The sequence below is a fragment of the Periplaneta americana genome, chromosome 16, assembly GCF_040183065.1.
Source record: "Periplaneta americana isolate PAMFEO1 chromosome 16, P.americana_PAMFEO1_priV1, whole genome shotgun sequence".
NCBI classification, from domain to species: domain Eukaryota; kingdom Metazoa; phylum Arthropoda; class Insecta; order Blattodea; family Blattidae; genus Periplaneta; species Periplaneta americana.
This window is the reverse complement of record NC_091132.1, coordinates 178,584,084-178,606,984: the sequence shown is the minus strand read 5'-3', so window position 1 is coordinate 178,606,984 and position 22,901 is coordinate 178,584,084. Positions and strand designations below refer to the sequence as shown.

General features: G+C 34.9%; 1 protein-coding gene across 3 annotated transcripts in view; it reads right to left on the bottom strand.

Annotated features, from left to right (window-relative positions):
* LOC138692080 (zinc finger protein 665-like) overlaps nucleotides 1–10,856 on the bottom strand; it is a 59,076-nt gene extending 48,220 nt beyond the window's left edge. For 2 of the 3 annotated variants that reach the window (XM_069815000.1, XM_069815001.1), the window contains exons 1-4: nucleotides 10,799–10,856; nucleotides 8,864–8,961; nucleotides 4,526–4,663; nucleotides 636–718 (exon numbers count right to left, since the gene is read on the bottom strand). In XM_069815000.1, coding sequence (XP_069671101.1) covers nucleotides 636–718; nucleotides 4,526–4,663; nucleotides 8,864–8,956 — 314 coding nt within the window. In that variant the 5' untranslated portion in view covers nucleotides 8,957–8,961; nucleotides 10,799–10,856. Of the gene's footprint in view, nucleotides 1–635; nucleotides 719–4,525; nucleotides 4,664–8,863; nucleotides 8,962–10,798 lie in introns of those variants that run through there. The other variant, XM_069814997.1, reaches the window with a different exon arrangement.
* Between the last annotated feature and the right edge of the window lie 12,045 nt (nucleotides 10,857–22,901).

The following is a 22,901-nucleotide window of genomic DNA, read 5'->3' as shown; positions in this document are numbered from 1 at the left end:
GTTTTAATAATTGCAGTTTTCAAAAGTTCTCTGTGTTAATTCCAATTTCAAATGAATTTTTCTCAATAACTTAATTACTGGATATTTTTTTAAATTTTAGCCACTACCTTTCCTATATTTTACTCCTATTAGTTACATACGTCGTTTCTCTTGATATCACTTGGTGAGCACTGAATTACATAATTTCATATTAGGTTAGATTAGCTGTAGGGTAATTAAATTTGTGACGAAGTCAAAAAATTATTTTTCTTCAGCCAATTAAATTCATCGGTCTTTAGGTGCTTTGCTTTGGTTGCATTGAGTATAGGTTGTCATTTAATATCTGGGCTATATTTAGTGAAACTAATAAAACATAGGCCTACAGCAGTTATAAAATGTAAAGTTTTGTGTGTATTTTACTTTTTACTTATTAACATAGTCTTAAAATGTAACTCAATTCACAATAATACTAACTTCATCACAGTCATTTCCTACAACATCCGAGCCACGCCTTTTTTTTTTTTTTGACTAACCGAAACATGGCGGACCAATGTTCAATTGTCAACTTTCTGAGGTCTTTGGCCTCTCTATAGTATCTAACTCGCTGGAAGGCTGTTACAGAAATTACGAACAGAAGAATAGCTCACCACACTCACCTCTCAGTCGAAACCTCATTCTCTTCTGGCGTTACTTCCGGTTCCAGCTCTTCCTTTCTAGTGTTCAACTCACAAAACTCTGGCTGAAAATTGAAAGCAAATAACATAACTAGGGATAAAGAGTTTCAGATGCGTAGTCATGTATGATACATTACCTTGTAAGCTAAACTCTATGGACTGTGATGATGTTAGTCTTTAATAATGATTAAAAGTATAGGAACACATTGAAAATGACTTTGTAAACAACATGATATGTGTATTCGATTCACCTGGAATGTATTTTCCTGTTTTAAGAACAGGAACGATAACTTACACGAACTGTATAACCTCGAACACTGCAAGGGTATTACTGTCATTAATAGTACATTATGCAACGAGCCTATAATGATAGTCATTAAGACGCAAGTATGTTTGTTTATGAAACGAGCGCAAGCGAGTTTCATAATTTTCATACGACTGTCTTAATTACCATTATAGGCGAGTTTCATAGGACTTTTTATGCTCGACCATATGTCTAACTTGAAATTATTCAGAATTATTAATTTTATTTGTATCTAACTGAAGAGTGTAACTGACCTTGTGCAATACCTTGTAAATTGTGAGATGTGCGCAGACGCGAAAGTATTGATTTTTTCCGAGGAACAGATCTCCACATTGACCTTGATAGCCTATAACCTACAGACTAAACTAAATATTAACCTTTACATAACCTTGAAATTAAATTAGACATTGAAAAACGAGATGACAAATTGAATTTATTTGAATATTATTTACAATTAACGCTAATTATTATAGTAACAGCACATAACCTTCTGCGACAATATTGGATTTCCAGCCTCCGTGACGTTTCCCTCATCTTTCGATTGCATATCCGAGAATAATCGAAAACCTGAACTTTAATGAATAGGTGTACTTTAATGACATGCATTAAAGGACTGCTACCAGGTGAGGTACTGTTTTTCCGCTTGCGAAACCTCTTTAGAATGAGAAATGTCTATTATGCGATTATATTTACATAGAGAAGTTATCTGTCTACAAAATAATACTTTTGCTAAAAGTATATGAAATAATTTTGTTGGCTTGGATCTACATAAATAATTTCGAAAATAAATATCCACAAATATACAAAGTTTCGCTATGAAAACTGCATCAATGTTTGTCTCCATCTACATATGTGAACAATTTTTCTTCACAGATGAAGCTGGTTAAATCAAAATCGGGATCTAGACTTACAGACAAGAATATGCAGTGTATAATTACTACATTTCGGCATGATCGAGCATAAAATATATTTCGAGGCTTAATGACATTTCACTGCTAAAGGTATACTTTAAAAAATCCATATACGAGGGTAGTTCGAAAATTTGTTTCACGAGTCAGTTATGTCCAGGATCTATATTGAGAAAATCAATAGACTTTAGAATATAAAGAGACATCTCTTGCTTACATTTCCATGTAGTATATATGGACTTTACGACAAGGCCCAGGGGTGTATTCACACCCATACCTTCAACTCAATGGCAAACAAGACCCACAATCTCGGAAAATTAATAATTGGCATGACGAACACGATGAGAAAGAATATATTCGAAGTGATGAACATGATAGTGACAAAGTTCATTCATCAGATAGTGACCACAATAAAAAATCTCAACAAGAAATTATAAAAATTACTGATGATGATGGGACTACGAAGAAGAAGATGATCATGTATATATAGGTAACGATGGTACTATCTGCCAAAAGAAAAAGGTGTTTTGACAGCTGCGAAAAAAACGAAGATCACAAAACAAAAAATGGGTGACGAATGTGTGAAAAGTTTTAATGTAAAGAATATTTCGTGTAGCTGTGAGCAAAATGTCGTAATTGTATAACTGACTCTGATTTCTCGGAGTAGGTTGCGTTCTAGTGAAGTTCTGATAATGTAATAAAGTAAACCAACCAAAAAAAATGACGTTCTAATATAACTGAGCTAGTACAGAGTAAGACTATATTAAATTTTTTCTACACCCAATAAGAGAAAGAAGATTCTGTAATATTTACAGTAATACGTTCTGAAGATAAAGTTTCATATCCATGATTCACGAATTAAAACAGATAATCAATATCCTGAATTTAAAAGAAAACTTACAAATTAAACCAAACCCTTCAACTTTATTAAATATAGAATATAACCTAAATTTAACAGAAGAAATACTAAAATCAGAAGTAAACACTGAAATACTAAAACAATTGTCTTTAGAGACAATTAATATTAGGTACCCTCCACAAAACTGGCTTCATTTATACACTGACGGATCCTTGATCTCCAGAGAACAAGGTGCCGGTGCAGGTGTTACGTGCTGTCTCTTCTCACTTTGTAGATCTCTTGGATATGGAACAACAAGTTTTGATGGTGAAATCATTGCAATAAGTGAAAGTCTCAGGAATCTTCTATGCCACATCAATAAATTTAAGAATGCAGTAATGTCAGACTCCAAAGCAGCTATTCTATCAATTGTATCTAAACACACACCTTCATCTTAAATAGCAGAAATAACTAAAATGCTCTCTTAATTAATATCACTCATTAAAAGAATTGTATTCCGGTGGATACCATCCCATTGTGGAATCCTGGGAAACGAGAATGGGGATGCTTTAGCAAAGAAGGGCAGCACTGCTACTTACAGACCTGTTACTAAATCTACGTATTACTCTGTGAAAAGATTTATTAAATCTACATACTTAGACTTCAACAAACAAAATTTGATAACACAATCCCAAGGGAAAAAATGGAACTCTCTGCATCATAATCCACAGTTAATTCCCGATTTACCACGAAAATCGTCTGTAGCTGCATTTAGATTGGCACCCGGCCATGACTGTTTGGCCAAACACCTGCATGGAATTGGAATATATCAGTCCCCTAACTGCCCAGTGTACAACTCAAACCAAGAAATGGATTCGGAACACCTCAAAATCTGTGCTTCAGTGGCTGGCCATGATAATATCTTTGAAAAATATTGGAGTGCAAGAGGTCAAATGACTTTATTGTCAAACGTCTGGCACTAGAAAACAACAACAACGTTCTGAAGATGAATCTAGAAAATACCATTTAAATTACATAAATTCCTAAACAAAATAAAACCCGTAAATGTTTCTGATATTAAACTGACAATAAAACCCGGGGGGGGGGGGGGGGGAGTATCACCTCCGTGTGCTGATATAAATTATGATTACACTTAGCGAACTAAGGATTCAAAATCATATATAAATGAAGGGATCAGAACCATAGTGGGCAAGCGCCATTTACCAAAACCATACAAAACAAGAGTTAAAATGGAGTTATTACTATAATTCAATGAAAACATATAGCAAGTAATATAAATTATACACATTAAAACTACATGATACGTCAATCTTCATTAAATTATGGTATTCACTTAACCTTAACCGTTGCTTTGTCCATTATTAATAATTGGCACTTGGCCCACTATAGCTCTAAATCCTTCAAATGTAGAAGGGAGAAAAAATTGCAGCTATTTCACCTGATTTAAATGGTAAAGATGCTGTAAGCAAAGTGGAATTAGAAAAACATTGTTATCATAATCATTTCATTGCCAGAAAATATAGCGAGACCTTAACATTACAATTCCTAACAAACTTTCTGAGTTGAAGGAAGAAAGGTTCAAGAATGTCGCAAATGTAACTCGACCAGGAGATGTTTTATAAAGCAAGATACGAAGAAATGACAAATCTTATTAATAGCACACTGAGAAAGATAATAGCTCTCGCATGTTTCAAACAATACTCTGGTTAACTGGATGAAGATGGAGTCTGAGACAACAAAATACAAGTTAAAACCCAGGGGGGAAGAAGAAGAACTAAAATACGTCATATGTTACACTAACCTGATCTTCACACTTCACCACGGGAAAATTATTTGGAACCAGGATTTCTTCAAACTTGATCTCTGATGAGACAGCACTGCTGTTGTCATTGCACTCTGTCTTTGTTGCAGTCGTGGACAGATTCAACAAATTCAGTTCCTGGAAAATTAAATAATAATGTAAATGAATAATTTCTACAAGTGATACGTTGTAGCACACACAGAACTTGATGTAATGTTAATGGCATAAAATTACGACGTAGGAAAATGTATTGTTCTTGCTATCTCTTTTTCTGCATTCGTCTCTTTCTTGTCCTTGAAATTTCATTTACCCTCTCTCTCTCTTTCTTTCAAACACATAAATAAGTTACGCACGTGTACGAGTTATAAAAATTCAATATTCCTTACATAAGAATATAGAATGATAGTCAAAATTGAACAAAATCTGATGCTATGACAGTCAAAGGCAATAAATAATGAAGTAAGGAATATTAGCATCTGTAATTGAATAACATAAATATACTGGTTTACTTATTTAAACTTAAATTTGTACTTATAAAGATCTATTTTATATGATGAGCTTACATTCAAAAACACGTTTGTTCCCTAGGAAACAAAAATAAGTTATGTATGGAAATGTGAGGTTAAAAGGAATTTGTAACATCACAACTAGCTTTCGTGACCATAGCACTGTTACGATCAAAACGCTAGAGAGGAGAAATATGGTATTTGCTTCATAACTTAGTATATCCTGTAATTTGTTGCGTTCAAAACTTTCATACTCCAATTTCGGTCGTAACACACTGGCTTCGTGCAAATCAATGAAGGCTGCTGCTGATGTTATTTATTTACTAGCACACCGTATCTTTGGGAAAAGTTAGGAATTAGAGTATCGATATTATGAAAAGATGTTTGAAATTGTGGAGCAACAGACATAAGAGAATTGAAAAGGACATTACATTTATTATGAAGGACAAATCAAGATCCTAGAGTGGTCAAGATAATAATGGAGCCTTATTACAGAGTGAATGATCCGTCCAAATTGTGGAGAAAAATAATGACAGGAGGTTGTTTTTTCGAAGATACAAGATTACAACTGCTACCACTCCAGCATCCTATTTCACAGGAAAAAATTGGCACGAAAATTAAGCATTAAGTTTGGAATAGTACAAACTAGCTATTGATTGCTACTGGAGATGACAATGTAGTAAAAGAAAATGGTAAAAGAGATTGTGAATTTGAGGAGCATGATATTGCACTCTGTAACAATGTGATTCATTTAATTTGTTAAAGACAGGCATAGAAATATAAATTGCAAATGCTCATATTTCTTGCAGATCATTGTCCACAAATAATTATTATCCTGTAACAAGTTTTATTAATAGTATTAAGTCTGTCAAATTTTATTTCATTTAACGCTTTTTTATTGAAAACTTTGTTTTTTCAGAGTTTATTTTCACAACTTTGCAAGTCCAAAATGTTTTCGTTTGTAACATATTAAGTATCGGAAGAGGATTTTTGAGGTTAAGACCAATGTGGATTGAGTGCTCAAGAAAACTACTCGTAAGATAAAACCATTCTCGACATCCTATTTTATTTAAGTGTCGCAAGAATGTTTTTATTTTCTCTATTTCATGTTCCATGGACAAACCAGTTTAGAACCCAAGCTCCTCATATATTTAATGAAAATACTGATGAACCAATTCTTAAAAGATAAAATTTGGGACATTACAACTAATATAATATAATCACAATTTGATGTAAGCAATTACATTTCAAGTGAATCTGTTATGCTTCGAGAGGAATGTATATAATATAGTCTGTTACAGCAAGAGCTGTGTGCCATGGGTGAGTACTGAACTTCCAAATTGCAATTATACTTTATTAGGCAGTCACTGTGGCATAACAAGTACAGTTGGGACGTTCGTTCTGTGCCGGTGAGAATCATATGGTAGCTAGCCAGTGAGCCTACACTCTCGCGCATGCACAGAATATGGCAAGTGGCCAGTCTCGCAGAAAGCCTTGGCTGTGTAACATCGTCCTACCACGTGCGTGATTATTGCTGTTTGTTAGTTTAGTTAGTTCATATTCATATTGTTTATTTATTATCGTGGCAAATTGCAGTTGTGTGTGTTTGTGTAGACTAAAATGTCTCCTATTCAGTCTAAACTTGGCGCAAAAACACTGCATAGCCAAACTCGGGAAGTTGTGAACAATATACATTCTTTCATGAAGAGTGAAGCAGCTTCTGGAGACTTTTTAATACTGCTGAAAAAGGTGCAAGAACGAGTGAGTGCAGCAACTAAAGTGCCCGAAAGAACAATAAGAAAGATAATTAAAGAAGGGAAACAGTGCGAGGAAGAAGGGACCTCTTTTGGAACGCCCGGTAAAGTTCATCGTGTACCGAAACGCATCACAGATGTTGATGATTTTGATAAAAGAGTTATACGACAAATAATTTATAATTTTTATATAAATGACAAAACAGTGCCCACTGTCAGTAAACTGCTACCTAAACTAAAAGATGCCATAAACTTTAACGGGGGTAGTACAAGTTTAAAGATCATTTTACGTGATATGGGGTTTAAATGGAAGAAGACAAGAAATAATAAAGCGGTATTACAGGAAAGGCATGATATTCGAGAACAGCTCGTATCATATTTACGCGCAATAAAGAAATACAGAGAAGAAGGTAGGCCTCTATAATATACGAGGATGAAACGTATATTCATAGCACGCATACAAGACCAAAAAATTGGAGTGATGACAAAACCTCAGGTTTACTGGCGCCTATTTCGAAAGGACCTAGGCTTATTATTGTTCATGCAGGGGGTCGAGCGAGTTTTGTACCTGGCGCATTTCTGATGTTTAAATCGAACAGGAAAACTGGAGACTACCATCATGAAATGAATGCCAACAATTACCAGAAGTGGATAACGGAAAAGTTGATTCCGAATTTGCCCCCTAGATCTGTTTTTATAATAGATAACGCACCTTACCAAAACGTGCAGTTGCATAAAGCTCCCTCAAGTAATTCAAAGAAAAGTGATATGCAGGACTGGCTTAGAAGAAACAATGTGCAGTTTCAGGAAAATATGCTGAAAGTGGAGCTTTCGGGCTCATTAAAACACATAAGCCACTTCATAAAACTTACGTGATTGACAATCTCTTAGCTATGAATGGACACTGTGTACTCAGATTGCCGCCGTATTCACTTGAGCTAAATCCATTGGAATTGATTTGGGCAGATATCAAGCAGTGGGTAGCCGGTCAAAACACAACTTTTAAATTAGAGGAAGTGATGAAATTGTGCCAACAACGGGTTGATGACATCAGTGTAGAAAAATGGGAAAAAGTATGTGAACATGTTGAAAAAATCGAAGATGAATATATTGAACAGGAAGGAATTATGGAAAATGTAATTGAAAGCTTCATAATTACGGGCGGAGACAACAGTAGTGAAAGCGACGACGATGAAGATGATGATCACGACGACAATGGTGGTGATATATCTGGTATCGAAAGTTTGTCTGATGATTAGATATATTGATTGCGTCTGTTTCTCTTCATTGCTATATAATTGAACCATGGATATCATGTTATGTTTATAATCAGTTTGTATTTATTATGATAACACGTGAGATGTGATAAGTGATACTGGACAACTGTGAGTGGAATGCGCCGTTCATCGCACATCCTGGAACCAACTGCGCATGATGATGTCACTACACGCTGCAGATCCCAGCCGAGGCGGTAAGTCACGTGTTTCCATAAACTCACTCTGTTGCTCAAGATAACCAAGCACACCGGCACAGAACGACCGTCCCAACTGTAACTGTTGAACCAAGAACTCTTGTGTTGCCTGCACAGCCCTGCTGCAGCTCTTGTCAGAAGATAATTGGCTAGCCTACTAGTATAAGAACAGTTTGCAATGGACACCAGTTTCTGCACATCTCTCAATCAGTTTTAAGCCATCAGCATATAATAATGTGTAGCCATGAGGAAGAAAAGTATTTAAAAAAAATATATTTATGACTTTAATCAAATTTAAAAACTGAGGATTCTGGAAAAGAGATACAGCAGAATGAGTGGTCTTTTATGCACACAGAAAGCTTTCCATCTCAGTCTTTCATACTCATTTTCTCATTTCAAACGAGTTTGAAACACACAAATAAAGTGTCAGAATTGCAAATGATATCTATAACATTGCACATGATGGTAAATAAGACGAAAAACACCATGATTTATTTGCTTTGGTCAGATACTGAATATAATTTTGGGAAAATCTCCGTCATATGATGATATATTCCTACGTTGTATAGCCTATATGAAATATCAGTAGCAATGACTTTCACTTTACCTCTGATTCAGGCTTCTTCTCTTCCATATCTGTGTTATCACTTGTCTCTATGGCCAATGGGTCGAATTCGTGTTCCGTCTTGATTACATCCATCGCAACTGAAAGATGGAAGTTAATCCAAATAACTTAGTAACAATCAATTTCCCCAGAATATGCGGTCCCAGGGAAAATTTATTACTTCATATTATGAATTAATTTTGTGCTATTTTTACTGGACACGAAGTTACAAGGTAGAAAATTTTGTCTATTTCATTATTATTTATTGTGCTTCCTCTGGTTATGGAAATAATACAAGTTTTGCGTTCTTCACATTATAACGCATCGTGTGTTTTATGTCCTACGTTCCTTTCCTTTGGTAGAAACCACAACAATTGCACTTGCATTACTACACACCTCTCATTTCACACGTAAGCTAATTTACTACATTTCCGACCAATTTCCATTTCTTCAAAAAATTTCCCTATGAAATCCGTTAACTTTTGAAAACAATCTCCGCAACAATATATCCTTTACAAATTCAAGAATTTTAAGTTCTAAAATCACGGAACTAACTCAACGCTCGTTTCTCATTTACTTTGTCTCTACCTACACTCAAATGCCTCAGTATGCAACATTCTATTCCAGCAGTGGCAAGCTTGCAGACATATAAAGAATAGGAGAAAAGTTAGCGGACAAGGTAGAGTATTCACCGGTCACTAAAGGAATATTGCACACTTTTATCACTGCGAATGTGGTGCTATAAACCAATTTCCAATACTTTTCTCACAACCATAAACATTTCAATTCTTATTACAGTATATATGTAATTATCGCTACAATAACAGTTTTAATACAACAGAAAACATGCACTGAACGAACTAAATGGCATTATTACGAAAATCGCCATATTTTCTTCAGGGAATACGATACACTTCGACTAGATGGCCCCTGTCACAAGTAGCAGGTTTGACAATACATGTAAACGAAATTATACTTAACGTGAGGAATGTTACTACAAGTCTGTAGTATTATGAAACATGTTAGGTTGGGTTAGATTAGGTGTATATTATGTGACAGGTTAAGTTAGGTTTGATTAGGTGTGTGGTAAAATTACTGTGTTGGCGACACTGAAACCCACTGTCACGTTATAAACATATGGCCGTATTGTTCATTCATGAACGACGATTTTCATATACAAGTAACGTAGTTGTTGAGGGCTGATTGGTTGGGCATATAGCACTCCCAGTGATCCTATAAATTATATCCAATGTATTTTCAAGGTATTTCCGCTATTTTTCCATAGTGCCTGGGACATTATTTTAAATCCAAGTCATTTTAAAGTTACTTTAGTAAGTTCCTATAGTGCCTGGGACTTTATTAACCTTCAAAAATAATAATTGGGAAACCGTAGGTAGTAATTTCTTTTACATTCCAGTTTTCAAAAAAAAAAAAAAAAAAAAAGTTGTTAGGTTATCAGAATTAAAAAAAGGCATCTAGAATTGCCACTTCCCCTTCAATATAATTACACTGTTCTCCTAGATGCTTTGCAAATTTAAAGAAAAAACTATGTTTGGTACTAAATATAAAACATTATGGGCCGTATTCATAGACTTTTTAGCGCGGGCTTTCGGTTGAGGATCAGCATTTTTCGTATTCATAAACCAGTGTTAGCGAAAGGATATGATTTGAATTCTGTACACGTAACCAGTGGATAGGCGGAGCTAGCTTAGTACGCTCGTAGCGCGTGCTGCGAAATGTCTATGAATAGCACCCTATGTGTAGGCCTATGTCAATACCGTTCCTTACGAGATTATACATAATCTCGTCAGCAACGGTCAATGCATATATACGTATCCGACTTATAGAAGACGCTTAAAATCAACAAATTAAAACTCAGACTTCCGTGATAATTACACCGCCCTCAACAATTGGCAATATTGACCAATGTGGACTTACGTCTAAGAATTATCTATATGAAAATACACTAAGATCTAGCCACACCTCAACTTCAGAATGTAAAAAAAAAATTCCAATTGGTGGACAGTAGCCTCTATGATCAGGTGGGCCGTGACGGGATATGGTGCTTTGTTAAATTGTTACCAAATAATAATATATTATAAACTGTTTGTTTCTTACAAACTCAACTGAAACTGATTTGCAGAATTTACCGTCTTCGAGAGACGTAGCGGCGATAATCGAAAGCCTCCCAAAATTTAAAAAAATTCATTTTGGAAGCTTAAATGTTTATATTTTCTCTGATGCTTCCAAAATAAATTTCATTTGTTTTTCCTAAAAAATTTTGCAACTCTAATGTTCCCTAAAGAGATTGGGCTAATGGTGTAAACACATGTAGAAATTAAAAATAGAATCACTGTTTTGCCAACTGTAGCAATGAAGACAGTCACTTGCCATTGTAAGTGCTGTATAGAAAATAAAATTAGATCTGCAAAATAAAAATGTTTGCTCTGAGAAGAAGAAAATAGGTCATAATCATTACATGGAATTTTTAATTAATTATTTTACGACGATTTATCAACTTCTATGGTTTTCTAGCATCTGAATGAGATGAATGTGATGACAGAGAAATGAGTCCAGAGCCAGCATCGAAAGTCACCCAGCATCTATTCTTATCGGGTTGAGGGGGAAACCTCTGAAAAAACCAACCAGGTAACTCGTTGCAACCAGGATATGAATCCAGGTCCAATCGTCTCATGGTTGAGGGGAAAAGTCCGAAAAAACATCAAACATTGTAAATTGTTCCAATCATCATTAGAATCCCTACCACTAATAATGTTTCACTATCATACATGCGAACATTATCATGAGTTTCAAACCAGCAAATACAAGCGTACTCGAATTTCACAGCATTCACCATGAAAGGAGTCTAACTTTTAGATTGCCAATATAAAAAACATGTTTAGGCCATCTCTCTACTCTGCTTCCTTCACAATACACACAGCTCGTTCTTGGAATTCCTTGTCACAGGAAATCAGGAGCAGTCGGAGTCTAAAATTTTTTAAGTACACTCTACTTAGAAATGTTTTTAATGAACAGAACTAGACTCTTGCGGAAGTTTCTAAATAGTCTTAAATGACCAACTTATTTTTTTTCTCCTCTCTCTCTTCTTTTTTTTCTCTTTTTTTATTATCTTGATATATTACTTAATCATTTGTATTTGCATGCCATTTAGTACGACTTTGCTAATCAACATTTTATGTCTTGTAACCCACATGTATTCTCCTATTAGTATATTAACTGTATAGTATATCTGAAGTGAATTAATCGTCGAATTTATCTGGAGCATTTTAGGTCTTATAAATTGTGTGTGTGTATTCCCCTTATGTAATATAACTGATTTTGATTACGTGTAATTTTCTACTTTATTTTATATATTATGTAACTGATCTTGTCTATTGTAATTTTCTACTATATTTTATGTAATTTCTAAGGTATTTCCTTTTGTCTTGTTTTGTAATCTAATTTTGTATTTCATGTATATTATTGAAACCTGGTTGAGTGGAAGAGAAGGCCTCAAGGCCTTAACTCTGCCAGGCAAACTACTACTACTACTACTACTACTACTACTACTACTACTACTACTACTACTTACAGATGCTGAAGCACATCCACAATTTTTTTCCAAAGTAAATCCATGTGCTAACATAAAATATAAAATAAGAATTTAATATGCACTGTGTATTCTTGACCCAGAAAATAAAGAAACAGCCTATATTAGAATTATTTGTCATAGTAGTCCAACCTTAAGTAACATTATATAAGACAATTTATATCTTTCATGTGTGATTACAGAAAGGCAAATACCGGTACCTAACTAAAACAACTAGCTTTCAGACCAGTCTTTATAAATTATAAATATGTTACCTATAATAAAATAATATTATTAGGCTTTACTTATATTTCTATGCACAAAATTCCCCTTTATTTAAGTTTCAGCATTTGCAAATGAATATGAAATAACATTTACTTAATTAACAGCCATGATTTTCAAACAATATAAGTTAAATTATGTCAGGATACACAATAAAACTTAATTCTGTGATCCCTTACCATTTTTATAATAGGTCGATATTTATCCACTACCCATACCCATAGTGGAATGTAGCACAATTTTTCGAAACTCTGTAGCAGATTCCGTATTTCTGCAACCTAGGTCGTTGGGTGTATGTAACTAGGTACTCTCAGCATTGCCAACACAGCTGATTTTCAACTGATTCAGGTATATTTGAATTTCTTCAAGCCGAAAAATATCCTTGCCAAGCTACAACCAAAATTTGGCGGATATATTCTACACTCAATATTATTGACTTCGTCATGTCCATGGATGACGCTGAACTAGCAATTTCTCATATTATGATTTAGTCAACTCTCCTATTGCCTAAGATAAACAAACAAGATGGATAAAAGTTGCAACATCGCAAACAAACTTAAAATAGACGACTGATTGTTTTCGGCCTAACTTTACACGTTAGAAACTGAAGTTGTACTTACTTACTTACTGCATTTTAAGGAACCTGGAGGTTCATTGCCGCCCTCACATTAGCCCGCCATTGGTCTCTATCCTGAGCAAGATTAATCCAGTCTCTACCATCATATCCCACCTCCCTCAAATCCATTTTAATATTATCTTCCCACCTATGTCTCGGCCTCCCCGAAGGTCTTTTTCCCTCCGGTCTCCCAACTAACACTCTATATGCATTTCTGGATTCGCCCATACGTGCTATATGTCCTGTCCATCTCAAACGTCTGGATTTTATGTTCATAATTATGTCAGGTGAAGAATACAATGCGTGCAGCTCTGCGTTGTGTAACTTTCTCCATTCTCCTGTAACTTCATCCTTCTTAGCCTCAAATATTTTTTTAAGAACCTTATTCTCAAACACCCTTAATCTCTGTTCCTCTCTCAAAGTGAGAGTCCAAGTTTCACAACCATACAGAACTACCGGTAATATAACTGTTTTACAAATTCTAACTTTCAGATTTTTTGACAGAAGACTAGATGACAAAAGCTTCTCAACGGAATAATAACAGGCATTTCCCATATTTATTCTGCGTTTAATTTCCTCCCGAGTGTCATTTATATTTGTTACTGTTGCTCCAAGATATTTGAATTTTTCCACCTCTTTGAAGGATAAATCTCCAATTTTTGTATTTCCATTTCGTACAATATTCTGGTCACGAGACATAATCATATACTTTGTCTTTTCGGGGTTTACTTCCAATCCTATCACTTTACTTGCTTCAACTACAATTTCCGCGTTTTCCCTAATCGTTTGTGGATTTTCTCCTAACATATTCACGTCATCCGCATAGACAAGCAGCTGATGTAACCCGTTCAATTCCAAACCCTGTCTGTTATCCTGAACTTTCCTAATGGCATATTCTAGAGCGAATTTAAAAAGTAAAGGTGATAGTGCATCTCCTTGCTTTAGCCCGCAGTGAATTGGAAAAGCATCAGATAGAAACTGACCTATATGGACTCTGCTGTATGTTTCACTAAGACACATTTTAATTAATCGAACTTGTAGTAGGAAGTTGTAGGCATAAAAAGTTTTATTAATTATATAGTGACGTAATAATGCCTCCTTATGTCTCTTATATTTTATTTTAGTAATTAATAGTAATAAAATCACTTAATATTTCCATAACACATCACCTTGCTTCAAACACAGACCACTTTCTTTTTGTGTACATCTTTCAAACAGTTATTTTAATGCTTGATTCTTATCAGTAAGTTTGAAAATATACTACTCACATTATCAAAGCAATTTGAAGATGCATTTCCACAAAAAAGTAGCCTAACTATTTACAAAGAAAGAGAGACTGTGATCACAAAATGTTACATTTTTAAAAGATCTTGGAAAATTGTCTTATGTGTAGCAGCTTTTAAGAATGTTGACTGATAAGCGTCTGAAAAGAGTGTAGACATTATACTCAAAGCACATAAACACAATTTTACAAATTGCGTAGGAGCTGTTGATTTTCCATTATTAACCACATGAAAAAAAAAAAAAAACGATCACAGTTATCAGATGTTACTAAGGAAATGCAATGTTGAGAGGACACTGTTTATTCAAGTTTATGTGAGACATACCCATTGTCAATGACTTCAATGTTTACATCAATTTTGATACAATTTCACCAAATGTATCAGTGATACATGAAATTCCATTTTCATCAGATAAATCTTCGGAAATCAAATCTAGGATTTCTGAGTTAAATTTGACATTAACATTACGAGCTGAAGTAACACCTAGCAAAATTATAAAAAATTTATGCTCACATTCTAAAACTTGACTCAATGGAACATGATAATTTGCACTAGATAACTGTCTATGAAAACCTTAATTGTTCCGGGCCTGAGTACCGAACCCGGGACGTTTGGTTCAGTACGCAAACGCTCTAATGGTTGAACTACCCAAGAACATACCTCAAGTGGGCGACATGTCGCCAGAGATCCAAAATTGAGTGCACACAAACTCTGTGTGATATGAATTGTGCTTTTGTGGCTACGACCAGCAACATATACTATGCATATCTGTCTTTCAAATATACCTCCCTGTGAATTGTTTCGGGTATTGAACCTGGGACCTTTGGCAGAGTGCGCCAACGCTCTAATGACTGAGCTACCCAGGGACTACATCAGACACAGGCTCAATTTTTTCCTTTATGTCCACAACATAGTGCACACAAAATTAGTGCGACTGGAATTGTGGTTTTCTGTTAACGAACAATAACGTATATAATTCAAATCTGGCTTCCAGGTACAGCTCTCTGTGAAGCTAGTTTGTGTAATTTCAAGGGAAAAATTCCTCCGAGGCTGGCTATCGAACCCGGGATATTTGGCTCAGTGCGTCAAAATATTTTTTCTGGCAGATTTTCCTCCCAATTTCGATAATTGCAGAAGATAATTGGCTGGAACCTAATAAAATTCGCACTACATTTGCGACACTGGATAGATTCCCAGGATTTCTTTGAGAATGGACTGAACAATTGATCTTGAATTGCATTGAATAAACAAATAGATTATTATATAGGCTACATGATTAACTTAAGGCTAATGACAATTTAATGGATTTCAAAGTTTTAAACTGTTTTTAAAAATATGAAACTCCTGAACTTACAGATCTTACATTTGGGTTACAAACATACACATAACCTCAAAATCCTCTCGCCAACCCTTACCATGTGCGAAATTTCGAAAGAATTGAAATCACAGTCAAACTCCTAGAAGAGCGCGGAAAAATAGACTGTTCAGTGTTCACCTCGATCAAGTCCAAAACTGAATTACAGTTTATTACTGTCTAAGATCACGGTGATCACAAATGAGAAAAAAACAGGAAAAGATACAATACAAAATAAGGATGAAAATTTGTGAAATGAAGTAACTATTATGGTATTATTTTCGAAAAATTGCTCTCAGAATCATATTTGTATTCGCTAGGATGATGAGGGGAAAATATTGGGAATAAGAAAGAAAGCAATCTTGTAGAATAACTTTCAACACATATCACATTAAAGTGATTTCCCATCAATATGTCGATGATGCTTACGGCATTTCCATCCAAAACATATGGGCGAAACTTCTTCCACAATGATCGGTTTAAGCTAGAGTCGGGCAGACTGCCTCATATTATCGCCCGTTCTCGGTTGCGTAATCACCGCAGTCTCGCCCAGTGCGCGAGTACCTAACGTAGCCAAATGACTCATTGATAGAGAACACGAGATTCTCTTGCTCCCGAGATTACCGATACTAGGTCACTCCCGACAGTCTCGGAGGTCTAGGCGGGACTGTAGTACTGATAAGCAAGCAATATCGCTCGGGCCGCGCTCCTATAGAAAGCATTGGCTTATACATTTCCCGGTTCTTTAAATATATATCTTGTCGTAGCTCCTATAATACTTAATCAATCGCGCTGTAATTTTTTGCATTGATAGCTCAATGTCTAAAGAAAGCATAGAAAAACAAATCGAACTGAAAATCTTTTTTGGAAAGTGAAAAAAATATATATATTAACTTCGATGGAGATTCATCTGTTCAGACTTCACCACTGGTAAGCGGCAAACTTTTTTGTTTTTCACGTTAGATGGGGGATCAAAGCGAGAGAAATTTTGAGAAAGGATGGAAATTACTTTTAAAAGTGATGGCAACTCAAAATTTTTTACTGGTTCTCGAATAACGGCGAATTAACCTGTTAGCGCGGGACTCATGACTCAAACGTTTGTTCCGTGAAATTTGTACGGAACCCTTCAACGCTTGAAAAATCGTTATTGTACGGATGGTATTAAATGGTATTTTAATGAAGATAGTTGAAAATGAGGCTATATAGTCCAAGATGTTTACACTTTACAGTAATTAGGCTATCTTTTATAACTAAATAAAAAAATAGTTTGTAACACAATGATATGAAACATGAAAATATTAAAAGCTGGTTCACAATAAACCGAGAACGGAAACGGCAACGAGAACTGGAACGGAAATATTTTTAATGTATTTAAAGGTAAGCATTCACAATTAACTATTCTGAATGCTCACATTTAAATACTGTACATTTATTTTAACATTATTTTCGTTCTCGTTTCCGTTCCCGGTTTATTGTGAACCAGCCTATATTATAGAAAACTACACTTTCTATTGGTGTTCACGTTATAAATTATTGTTACAGAACAATCATTATTGTATTCTAGCCATGTTACAATATAAAATTATATAGGCCTATATGGTTTATAATAATTATCCTATATGTTATAGGAACGAGAATAACAAATTAAGAATTAATCAGATTTCTAATACTTGTACCTAATGATAACTTACAAGACAGTAATAAATAATAACCATCATAATAATCCTGATAATCATAATCTTAATCATCCTAATGATTACGATAATGATGATGATGATAACAGTAATACTCATAATAATGATATGATGATAATAATAATAATAAAAATAGTAATAATAAAAATAATAATCGCTGTAGAGTAACGGTTAGCACACCTGACTGTGAAACGATCGGTTTCCGGTTCGAATCTTGATTGGGACAAGTTAAGACTAGTTCACAATAAACCGAGAACGGAAACGACAACGATAACGGAAATATTGTTAAAATAAATACATTTAAATGTGAGCATTCACAATTAACTTTCACGTTCCCGTTTCCGGGCTCCGGCAATCTTCTCGTTAATTGTGAATGTTCACATTTAAATATATTTATTTTAACATTATTTCTTGTTGTCGTTTCCGTTCCCGGTTTATTGTGAACCAGCCTTTACCTGGCTGAGGTTTCTCACCTCAACCCATTGAGAGCAAATGCTGGGTAACTTTCGGCGCTGGACCCTGGACTCATTTCGCTGGCATTATCATCTCATTCAGACGCTGGATAGCTATAGCAGTTGATAAAGCGTCGTAAAGTAACTAGGTATTTTAATAATAATAATAATAATAATAATAATAATAATAATAATAATAATAATAACCCTCTTTTATTCTCTGTTGTTATGATAAAGCAAATATAAATGACACTCAGGAAGAAACGCAGAATAAATATGGGGGGGGGGAAATGCCTGTTATTATTCGTTTGAGAAGTTTTTGTCATCCAGCCTGCTCTCAAAAAACTTGAAAGTTAGAATTTATAAAACAGTTATATTACCGATTGTATGGTTGTGAAATTTGGACTCTCACTTTGAGGAACAGAGGTTAAGGGTGTTCGAGAATAAGATTCTTAGGAAGATATTTGGGGCTAAGAGGGATGGAGAATGGAGGAAGTTGCACAACGTAGAACTGCACACATTGTACTCTTCACCTGACATAATTAGGAATATTAAATTCAGAGGTTTGAAATGGGCAGAACATCTAGCATGTATGGGCGAATCCAGAACTGGATATAGAGTGTTAGTTGGATGGCCGGAGAGAAAGGACGTTTGGAGAGGCAGAGACGTAGATGGGAAGCTAATATAAAAATGGATATGATGGTAGAGACTGAATTAATCTTGCTCAGGATAGAGACCGATGGCGGGCTTATGTGAGAGCGGCAATGAACCTCTGGGTTCCTTAAAACGCATTTGTAAGTAATTATGATCAATTTGTGAAAGGATCTACTCTATTTCGTAATTCTGTCCTTCCCCTTGCAAAAGTGTTTCCATTTCACATTCAGCATTTTATCAGTTGGGAAACAAAAATATCTTTTGTCAGAGTCTTTGGTCCTTTATAATAATATAAATAAGTATTATTTTATTTCGTCCTTACGCAGCGCAATAATTACCCATGCTGATGAAGATGCCCTTGCATAACAACGAAACATCCAGATGTGAACGCGCAATATAATAATAATACAGTCGTGTGATATCCATTACTATAGCGTATATAAAATACTATCGAAAGATTAAATATGGAATGTCAACAAAATGCTGATAGCGAGAAAGTATATCATAGCTCCAACCATAACGTGTTATTGTTTTAGACTAGCTTAGGATTAGGTAACGGCTGAAAGTGTTGCATTATTTTGTTTCTCCGGAAAGGCAATAAATAGTTCATTAAAACAGTGTGACTTCTGTAAGAATGTCGACAATCATAATGTGCTGTATTATTTATTGCATACCACACTGCTGTGCCTTCTCAAATTACTTTATGAACATTAATATTTCAGAAAGAGTCACGAATTGCAGTGATGAGCGGCAATTAAGCCGGCAGTCAGTGTACGCATTTCATAATGATAAGTCGGCCTGCGATAACAGGCCGGGACCCGGTATTCCTCGTTCCCGAGAGTACCAATCTCGAGAATACGATTCTCGGAACTGGCGTTATCGGCCAGCTAGTCTCGCCTACGAGAACGAGCGGGAGTAAGAGGCTGTTTGCCCGACTCTAGTTTAAGGGGGTCAGAAGAAATGGGGTAAAAATACATTCTAGTTACTTTCGAGAAAATTCATTCCTGTTTATTCATTCATTCGCTTGTTTATTCCCTCATTTTCCTGTTTATTCATTCATTCGCTTGTTTATTCCCTCATTTTCCTGTTTATTCATTCATTCGCTTGTTTATTCCCTCATTTTCCTGTTTATTCATTCATTCGCTTGTTTATTCCCTCATTTTCCTGTTTAACCATTCACTCGTTTATTCATTCATCCATTCTTTTGTTTATTCGTTTCTTATTTCGTTTATTCGTTCATGCATTCGTTTGTTTTTTCATTTGCTTCCTTCGTGTATTCAATTATCCATTCGTTTGCTTATTCTTTCATTCTTTTGCTTCTTTTTTCGTTTATTCCCTTATCCATTCGTTTGTTTATTCTTTCATTAATTTTCTTCTTGTTTTTTATTCAGTTATCCATTCGTGTGTTTATTCATTCATCCATCCATTCATTCATTTGTTTCTTTTTTCGTTTATTCATTTATCCATTCGTTCATTCATTTGCTTCTTTTTTCACTTCATCACTCATCCATTCGTTTATTTATTCGTTCATTCATTTCCTTTTGTCGTTTATTCATTCATCCATTCGTTCATTTATTTCTTTGTTTTTTCATTATTCATTTATGGATTCATTTATTTTTTCGTTTATTCATTTATCCATTCATTTCTTTACTCGTTTATTCATTCGTTCATTATTTTGTTTATTCACTGACCCAATCTTTTGTTTATTAGTTTTGTTACTTACTTGTCTAATTATTTACCTCCATAGAAAATTCGACCTGTGATAGTAGTTCTGAACCAGAGAGTTATGACGAATTACTTGGAAGTGAGAATAACTTGCAGGAAGAGTCCCACAGACGTAGGGATAGAAGTTCTTTTAAGTGCGATATTTGTGGAATGTTTTTAAACACTGCCTCTAGTCTCAAGGTTCATATTCGCTCACATAGCAGTGAAACAAAAGAATTCAAATTACATTTATTTATAATATTTACGTCTTGAGTTATTTTATTGAAATGTTCATGTGTGATGTGGTTATAACAGTTATTTCTTTACCCTAGATGTAGAAATGTCACTTGTAGACTCTTTGCTTATGGTACACCCACATTTGAAATGTTTCTCGCCTGAGTGAAGGCCCATATGTCTTCTCAGATTACTGGGATGCGAGAAATAGCTTCACCAGACGTAAAAATTACATCGTTTCTCGCCAGTATGGATTCGTACATAATATTTAATGCTAGTTGACTGATAAAAGAACTTACAACAGACCTCACATATATTTTCTCCCTAGTGTGTATGAATAAATGTTATTTTACAAACTTCTTTAGCTCTGGAGACATTACATTTGTATAGTTTTTACCCCAATTTTTCTAGCGAAGGGCGAAGAACTCCCTTCACAGACAATGCCGAAGTTCATGCTCTTGTTTACAGCCCAACTGCGATAAACTCTATCGACACACATCGCATACATATATTTCTCCCCAGTATACACAGGTTGATTCAAGAGGAAAGGTAAAAAATTTAGTATACGATATCTTAGACCATTTTGAGTGAAAAAGTTCATATGAACATAGGTCCGTTTTCGAACGATGGCGGAGCTAGATGCATTTTTTTTTTTTTGGTAAAACGTCTCGCCCCAATCTGAATCAGACGTTACCATATGCTGCTGACGTAAGATGTGAGAAAAGGTCACGGATTGCAATGAATAACGTAACATTGGAATCTGCATTGTGAGCGACGTGGATAAGTTCATTCACTTCACAAACCGGGTGATGGGGCATTACAAATGTCCAATCGCCTGCACTTATCTAATGTAATGACACAGATCCCGCGCATAACACAAATACACTATCGCTTATCAGTTCACAGCAGTTCAGTCAGCTTTCTACACTACAGTAGTTATACAGGTACAGTTATGGGGACTGTTAAGTTGTGTTTTTCAAGATGACTTATAAATTTTCGACTGCAGAATACGCCGATATTGTGTATGTTTATGTTTTGTCTGATATAAGTTCCTTGTGTGCCGTTGCTGAATATGAACGATGCTTTCCGAAAAAAAGAGTATCATATGGAAGATTTTTTTATTTTTATTTTAGTAAGTTATTTTACTATGCTTTATCAACAGCTTATGTTATTTAGCGTCTGAATGAGATGAAGGTGGTAATGCCGGTGAAATGATTCCGGGGTCCAACACTGAAAGTTACCCAGCATTTGCTCATATTAGGTTGAGGGAAAACCATGGAGAAAACCTCAACCAGGTAACTTGCCCCGACAGGGATTCGAACTCGGGCCACCTGGTTTCGCGGCTAGACGTGTTAACCGTTACTCCACAGGTGTGGACAATATCGAAGAGTATTTACTGTCTATGGTGTTGGATGAAAGACTTGGTATACCAAAGAAAGGTGAAAACGAGAGAGGCGCTAATCGACCGTATTTTGGATGCTGCATGCCGCATAAAAAACAGCCACGTGTAACTCTCCCGAGCGATGAGCGCGATTCACGCCAGAGCGCAATAATGTATTGAAGCAGGAGGAGGAACCTCTGAAAAAGTACGAAAAAATCGACACCGACATCTAGAATATTAGGAATGTATGTATACGTGAATATAACTTTAAATTTGTTCTTTATCTGTCTCAAAATACGAGTTAGTACAATGGAATCCCAGTAGTTTTTGTGAAATCCAATTCAATTCAATTTATTTGGCCATTAGACATACAGTATTAGGCTTCGTCAGAATACACTGAAAAAACATATACATTTTAAAAAACATTAAAACAGAAAGAGTAAAATTTCAGTAATACAATGAAAACATGAAATAATCTGAAACTTTTAAATTCAAGAAAAATAAACTTATTTATTAAAATACAATTTCGTACAAATTTGTGTTGAAAAACTCAGCAACAGAATAAAAAGGATTATTTAATAACCAATTGTAAAATCTAGTTTTGAAACTATTTATTGGTAATTTATAATATTGACTTGGGAGCTTATTATATAATTTCATCCCCATAATTAAAAAGTTTATGTTGCTCTTGTGTAATCTACAATATGGAATATTAATTTGTTCACTATTTCTAATTTCATGATCATGTATATTGGCCACTAATGAGTAATTGTCGATATTTTGTAGAGTGTAAAGTAG